Source organism: Sinocyclocheilus grahami, unplaced genomic scaffold (assembly GCF_001515645.1).
Source record: "Sinocyclocheilus grahami isolate Dianchi unplaced genomic scaffold, SAMN03320097.WGS_v1.1 scaffold2728.1, whole genome shotgun sequence".
Classification (NCBI taxonomy): Eukaryota; Metazoa; Chordata; class Actinopteri; order Cypriniformes; family Cyprinidae; genus Sinocyclocheilus; species Sinocyclocheilus grahami.
In genome coordinates, this window is record NW_015507906.1 from 11,586 (window position 1) to 19,825 (window position 8,240).

An 8,240-nucleotide genomic window follows, 5' to 3' on the forward strand; every position below is an offset into this window, starting at 1 on the left:
CTATGTAGGCTACAATTTCAATTTGTTTATTGTGAAATAACTCAAACATTTATGTTTTTTTATTCTGTCCTCTGATAAGCATTGTTCAGGGCTGCCGTTCCCAAAAGCTTTAATGCTTTCTTATGATGCTTTTGGGAAACACAGCCCTGTTTGAATGCACTGTCAGCAGTGAGTGAACGCTCTCTGTGATTGATTAGTTCTGTCTTGCAACATTTGCATGTTCAGATGAGCAGGAAAATAGTTCTATCCTACACAATTACTCGCTAACAAAGGTTATTCGTCCAATTCAATGCATATTATTATTATTATTATTGTTGTTAAATAAACAAAACCACTGGTAAATAAAGCGCACCTTAGTATTGCCCATCCCTGAACTAGGGATGGGCGTATCGATCCGAAGTATCGATACTGACGCGAGTATCGAAAGTATCGATACTTCGGATCGATATGCCCATCCCTAGTTCAGATGTTGATGTTTTATTGAAAGTAAGAGTTTGGTTTGAAGTCACCATTAAGGTAAATAACGTTTGCTTTAATAGACCCCTTGACTCTTATGCTACTCTTTATTTTTTGAAAAAACATACTTAAAAAACACTTACAACCAAATGTGATCAGCTGATATTGGTTGTTAGGTGGAGGTCATTTAGTTTTAACATTTATAAAACAGTTTCTCGAGAACACATCAATGTTCGAAACAGGCTTGTTATTATCAGTAAATTAAGTTTTCACATTATTAATCTTCAGAAATAAATTATCAGATAATCTGAATTTAGGATAAAAAAGAAAGTGTCAGATTTTTCCGACACACAGACCTCAAGAATCAGTGTATGAATCTCAACAACGGTGACGCAATTCATGCTGTAATGCATGCTGAGAGCCATGGAAGACTTTAGTGTGTTGCACCCAGAATGCAATGCAAATCATGTCACGGTTGTTGAGATTCATACTTTGATTCTTGATGTCTGTGTGTGTTTAACTAACACAGAACTTCAAAACATTTTGTAATATATCAATATATATATTTTAATCAGAGGTGTGAAGAATATCTAAAAACCGTACTTGAGTGAAAGTACAGATACCTTCCAGTGAACATTACTCCACTACACGTTACAAGTCACCAACTCCAAAACAACTTGAGTAAAAGTCTTAGAGTATCTGATTTTAACAGTACTTAAGTATTTTACTTATACTAAATATAGGCTCAAAGATACACTACTCAAAGAGACATTCCAGTGAAAAACTGTAACGTTGTGGAGAAGCTGCAGAAAACAGGCAGAGGCAAGGATCTATGTGCAGGTATTTCATGGAAAAACTAGAACAAACAATAAGCCAAAAACCAAAATTTTAATATACTTTTGTACCATTAATATGTTCACTCATATTAAGTCTTGGTAATGTGAAAGCGTTACTTAAACCATTATATATTAATCTCTAGACTAACAAACGCCATTAAAGCAGTCAGAAAAACTCATATCTCTTGAGGGTCAGCCCGACAACTAAAATTAACGCTATTCTCTATAATGGTGACAAATATACTTTTCAATAAAACAAACCTCTGTAATTCTCCAAAACTTTTGTAGAAGTCTGAAAGATATAACATCAGTCTGGTTAGTAATGTGTGAAGCTGGTGCTAGAGTTGTTTAATCTGCTGAGATCTTCAGAGATTTAATGTCTTTTATTTGCAGTTGTTTTGCAGGCTGTGGCTGGAGGTCAATAGTAGCTGTTGTGTTTCTGCTCATCTCTTTTTTTTCTTAAGCAGGTGTTCGCCACTAATGCTCAATCAGTACTAGATCAATCACTTAATTATCTAATGAATTACAGTGCTGCTTCAGTCTTATTTTTGGCACTCTGTAGTATGCATACTGAGCAGTGCTCATTGTTTCATCTGGGCTGACCTCATGGAAACTGAGGACAAAACTGGCTGGGCCCCACATGTGTTTACTGGCTGGGGACTTTATTTTAAGAAAGGCAATGATTGCTTGCATTATAGAACACATTTTATGAATGCATTTTATTGTATACGTTTAAGTGTATGCATTTACAGTTACACAATTGTTAACTGAAAATTCAACATTAAACATGTAAGACCATATATTTTTCCTGAGGCTTCCCCTGCTTGGGAGAAGAAAAGAGAGGGGAAGAAAACACTACTGCCACACAGTGGTCTAACAAGCATATGAAAATTAAAACAAACGCAAGAACAAGAATACATTACATCATAGGACTTAACAGTATTCTATGCTATTTGGTATAGTAAAATTTGAACTAGACATTTATTTAGTCAAATAAAATGGTAACGTTATTGATTGTATTAATAATATGTTTTGACAACACTTTACTTAAAGCCTTTATCTATGCATTATAAAGAGTTATTAAAGTTATAACACATTATAATTACTGATAATGTGCATTGTAATACATTATACATTGTCGTAAATAATTGTAAACAAATTTAAAATGCATAGTGTAGCAATGAATTGATATGTGTTATAATGTATTAACTGGTTACAGTTATTCATGAGATTGTGCAATGCATTATAAGGTGCATTACAAGGCATGATTAATGCATTAAACTAATGTTATAATGCATTATACATAAAGGCTTTAAGTAAAGTGTCACCTATATTTCTTTCAGACTGTACTGCACATTCTGCCTGAACACACTTGCTTGACACTGACAATTATGAAGACATTTTTTTTTCATAACCCCGTTAAGAGAAAAACAGACAATAAAACACAGTGTTGGAATAAAATGTAAGTTTTATTAATGTAGCAATGTAAACCATCCAAAAATTGTAATGTCTCAATGAAGGTCCACATTTAAAAAAGATACAAATCATTTTCTTCACTTAGAATCTGATAGAAAGTTTGTAAAACTTTTAAAAGTATATTGTCATATTATTATTCGATTACACACATTGCAATGATGATAAATTAAACCAATGTAATGATAAAATCCATTTTAAAACCCCAAGAACAAAACAAAAAAAAAAGCTGCTACTTCACAATTTAACTTTACTTTAATCATGTCTTAATGTTATGTAAATCAAATAAATAGCAAGAAGTCTGAATCCATTTGATGGGTTCCATGCAAAACCACAACAAGCACCACAGCACAAAAGCCAAAAGCCAAAACTGAACTGTAATTTAGATATATAGTAATTACCCTCTAGCTACATATATATGTCCTAGATATTTTGTGTAGACTTACATGATCTATATGCTTTTAAGAGCAGATAAAATAGTCGTTTGGTGACTCTTATGTTCTGTTTTCAGCATGTCTTGGTGGTTCAATATGCTCCTTCTCCTGTAATATAACAAAATAATAATATTTAAAAATGACAATTGACATACACAAATTTGAGAATATGAATGCTCTAATAATATGTTATCTTGTTAGCACAATAGGTGTTACCAGAGTCATCATCTAAAACAGGCCCGAAATGAATGAAGGTGCCTCTATTGTTTGTGCACCATTCATGAAAGTGTTGCTCAGCTTTCCTCTGAACCCTCTGATCCATGTTTGTACAGTAAACTCTCACAAGCCTCTCATGAAACTGCACTGGCTTCAGACTGGACACCTGAAGAGTAAAAACTCAATCTATTTATGATCTCTCATCATGACATGAAAGCTATCTGATAAAGCTGTTCCTACAGATGAATGTGTACCTGATACGACTGAATCCTGAAGGCTGTGTTCGGGTCCTTCTTGTTGTAGAAATAGACATTGTCAAGGAGGTTTCCTCCTACTATACCAAAACCCATGTCAAGAACCTGAAAGAGAATCCAAGTTAAACTATGAGGAAGAAGAGATGCAGAAAATATTTTTATTTTTTTATACATACATAAATTTGGAAGTGCTGTGCATTCAGGTTGTTGTCTCTGCACATGTCTCTCCAGCTGTCCGTCACATGATTCTAAGGAATGGTAAGTTAAAAATACACATTGCTTTTAAACATCATAATACTGACACAAAGGAAAAGATAAAAGTATGCTAAATTAAATGCTAAAAGAAAGTAAAATGATAAAGTCAATTATATTCTTTATCAACAGTTTTTGTAATGCAGCATGCTGTTACGATATCTGTGTTTGGAGAGTTTGGACAGTTTTAAGACATTGTACTGAATCTTCAGAAACCTGATTCCATTAAGCCTCTTCCTTCAGTCGGGCCTCTCCCACAAACTTTGGTAGACGTCTGTGGACGATGTCCTCTAGGATGCCTCGAGCCTCATTCAAGGCAGGTTCAGGAGAATGCAGGATTTTGTTAAAGATGTGATCTAGTAGAAGGGTGAGAGTTTGCAATTTGTACTGATAGAGGGTACAACAGGGCTAAAAGTGCATCTGAGCACATTTGATTTTATTGACCTGTAAACCACTAGATGGTACAAAAACTTACAGCAGCACTTATTTCCTAAACATCTGTGTCACTGGGGAAATGGGAATTTGGCTGATCTATGACACGATTGCAGGCAGCAGTGCAAAGCTGATTCTAGGCTAATTTGATTTAATATATATATATATATATATATATATATATATATATATATATATATATATATACACTATATTTTTGAGGTCCTTTTTTTCTCTTCTAAATATATTCCTTGTCTAATCTGATATTATTAATTTGCTGTATATATATATATATATATATATATATACACTATATTATTATTTATTTATTATGTTTTTGTATGTTATAAATTCATGTAGTAAATGTTAATAAAGATAAGATAAAGGACTTTTAAATAATTTTAGATAGTTAAGATAATTAGATCAACAGCTAGTAAGGTATTTGGGGTAAAAATGTCTCTACTAAAGGTACAGTAATTGACATAATAAATACTGGCTAACTTTTCCATTTGTTGACATGACATGGTTAGATTTAGATGGTAAATATAATTTAATAAGTTTGTCCACCTTAGAAATAATCACCATATTTATAATGAAACTATATCATATTTAAAAATATGAGATTAATCAAACCACGTATCAAGCTAACACATTTATCATTACTGGGCTATACAGTACACTTTATAATTTATATAAATGTTCATTTATTAATGTTAACCTCATAAAATTGGTTCTCTGATTAACCTCATAAAAGATTAACCTCTGATTAAGATTAATCTCTGATTAACCTTATATGTTAACCTCATAAAATTGGGCTCTCTGATGACTGTTTAGTTCATCTTATACCGACCTACAGGCAGAAACTGAAATCATCTAAACCTGTATTAAGGACTGTAAAAAGATGGACTAATGAAGCAGAGCAGGATTTACAAGCTTGTTTTGACCTCACTGATTGGAGCGTCTTTGAAGCTGCTGCCACCAATCTGGACGAGCTCACAGAGACTGCATCACTATAACATCTTATATCAGTTTCTGTGAAGATATGTGCATCCCTACCAGGACTCATTTAACCTACAACAATGACAAACCATGGTTCACTGCAAAACTCAGACAGCTCCGTCAGGCCAAAGAAGATGCTCGCAGGAATGGGGACAGATTCTAGTATAAACAGGCCAAATACACACTGGAAAAGGAGATCAGAGTGGCAAAGAGGAAATATGCTAGAAAGCTAAAGAACCAATTATTTTCCAGTGACCCTGCTTCAGTGTGGAAAGGTCTGAAATACATAACCAATTACAAGACACCATCCCACAGCACTGTGGAGAATCAACAACTGGCAGACGATCTGAACGAGTTTCCATGAAATCATTTGAAAGACTTGTTTTGGCTTATCTGAAGGACATCACTGGACCCTTACTGGACCTGCAGTTTGCCTACAGAGCAAACAGGTCTGTGGATGATACAGTCAACATGGGACTGCACTACATCCTGCAACATCTAGACAGACCAGGGTCTTATGTGAGGATCCTGTTTGTGGACTTCAGCTCGGCGTTTAACACTATCATCCCAAACCTCCTCCTGCCCAAATTAACTCAGCTCTCCGTGCCCACCTCCGTCTGTCAGTGGATCACTAGCTTCCTGACAGACAGGCAGCAGCTAGTGAGGCTGGGAAAATTCTCATCCAGCACCCGTACGATCAGCACTGGCGCCCCCCAGGGTTGCATTCTCTCCCCACTGCTCTTCTCTCTCTACACAAATGACTGCACATCTAATGACTCCTCTGTCAAGCTCCTGAAATTTGCAGACAATACCACACTTATTGGCTTCATTCAGGACGGTGACGAGTCTGCTTACAGACAGGAGGTTAAAGAGCTGGCTGTCTGGTGCAGTCTTAGCAACCTGGAGCTTAACATGCTCAAAATTGTGGCGATGATAGTGGACTTCAGGAGAAACCCCCCTCCTCTCCCCCCACTCACCATCATGGACAGCACTGTAACGACAGTGGAGACATTTAGGTTCTTGGGTACCACAATCTCTCAGGACCTGAAGTGGGACAATCACATTGAGTCCATTTAACACACATACTTATTTACATTTCAAATGTGCACATATCATACCTGTACATACAATATTGTCTATATTATATATTGTGTTTCTGCTTTTTTTGTACATTGTCTATTTTGTATATTATTATTTTTATTATCTGTGTCCTGTCTAGTCACTGTCATTCTGTCGCACTGTGGAGCTTCTGTCACTAAAACAAATTCCTTGTATGTGTAAACATACCTGGCATTAAAGCTCATTCTGATTCTGATAAAATGCCAGTGTGCCGCCCGCTGTTAGTCCATTAATTCAGTGAATCTCAACCTTTTGGCGTACCGAACCCCAGTCCAATTAAGAACCATCCTCAAGGACCCCCAGAACAAAATTGACTCATCTATGTATGTCTTTGTGAGGACCAAATGTAGTCAAGTATAATTCAAGTTAGTTGACCATATCATCATGGCCATATTATCAGCTATATTGGATTTTTCTTTCATGGGAACATGTCAAAATATACAAACTGTATACAAAAAGTCATACTTTATACGGACCCCCTGGCCTTACGTCAAGGACCACTAGGGGTCCACGGACCCCTGGTTGAGAAACACTGCACTAATTCATTACATTCCAACAAAAATGGTGTAGTTACACTGTAAAGGGTCCAGACTATCCAATGCAGTGAAATATTTAGTCCATAACACATTTATATGTTGATAAACATCCACGCAATGTAGTAGTAGCATTTCAAATTAGCCGACGGAGCGATCAGGTCTTTGGTGCATCCTAAATTATAGCTTGTTTTCTTTTTTCTTTTCTTTTTTATTATAGCTTGTTTTCTCATATAAACAGAACAGAATCATTGACATCAAAATGGCCGCTGACCTCTGCCCTTTTGATTGACACCTTATTTGAACCAATAGCTGTCAAGGTGTCAACAAGCAGCGATCGCCAACTAGCTTCCAGGATGAAGGATGATGCAGCCTCTCTTTGATGGACAGTAGATCGATCCAATTGCATCAGAGTTTGCAAATGACTGTCGTTTCTGATAGCCAATGAACTTCTGAAAAGATTAATATGCGGTTTTGGTGGGAGAGTTCAACATATCATGCTCAGAAGTCTGTGCGCAAAGGATTATAGGGACTTTGTGCGTCCGTGCGTAAAGAGTGCTCTGGGAGAGTTTACGGGTGAATGATGGTTTGAGGTTAAAAATACCAAAGAGAACGTGAAAAAAACAACTTGTTTGCTCTAAGTTGTTGTTGAACAATGTGTTTGGCCGGACAATAAAAGTGTTTTTAATGGAGAGAGCGATGTTTCATCCTTTGACTCAGAAGCAGAGGATCTGTTTTTGGATGGAGTTGTCACTCTCAACTAGAAAGTGTTTTATTATATTATATAATTATATATATTATACATATTTTACTGTATATATTGAGGTATGTGTTTGTTTTGAGGTGGTCCTGCTAACTTCTGTTGTGTGTGTTGCTTTTTTTTATATCACAGACAATCATCTGACATTGAATCGAGTGAAGTCTGGGAGCCAGTCAGCAAAAAAGCCATATATTGAGGGACATGATGACAGCACCTCTGAAAAAAAATCGTAAAAAACACTATATTGTGTTTATGCTTCAGTTACTATGTGTCAGCAATTATTGACAGTGAATCTGGATAAGAAATTGAATAGGTCTAAGTGTAAGCTTTCATTAGAGCCCACAATTATGACTGTACATTAAAGCATTCAAGAATTGCAGCATTTTATGTCGTTGGTTACAAAGGGTCATTTGGAGTCTCCAAGTGGCCTTTTTTGGGAAGCGCCTAGACATAAATTTAGATAAACATGTGTAAAA

General features: G+C 35.8%; 1 protein-coding gene across 1 annotated transcript in view; it reads right to left on the bottom strand.

Moving 5' to 3' along the window:
- Window positions 1-2,947: 2,947 nt before the first annotated feature.
- LOC107575565 (deoxynucleoside triphosphate triphosphohydrolase SAMHD1-like) overlaps window positions 2,948-8,240 on the bottom strand; it is an 18,853-nt gene continuing 13,560 nt past the window's right edge. Inside the window, exons 8-12 of the mRNA XM_016261921.1 lie at window positions 4,138-4,277; window positions 3,846-3,917; window positions 3,670-3,774; window positions 3,416-3,581; window positions 2,948-3,307 (exon numbers count right to left, since the gene is read on the bottom strand). Coding sequence (XP_016117407.1) covers window positions 4,147-4,277 — 131 coding nt within the window. The 3' untranslated portion in view covers window positions 2,948-3,307; window positions 3,416-3,581; window positions 3,670-3,774; window positions 3,846-3,917; window positions 4,138-4,146. The remainder of the gene's footprint in view (window positions 3,308-3,415; window positions 3,582-3,669; window positions 3,775-3,845; window positions 3,918-4,137; window positions 4,278-8,240) is intronic.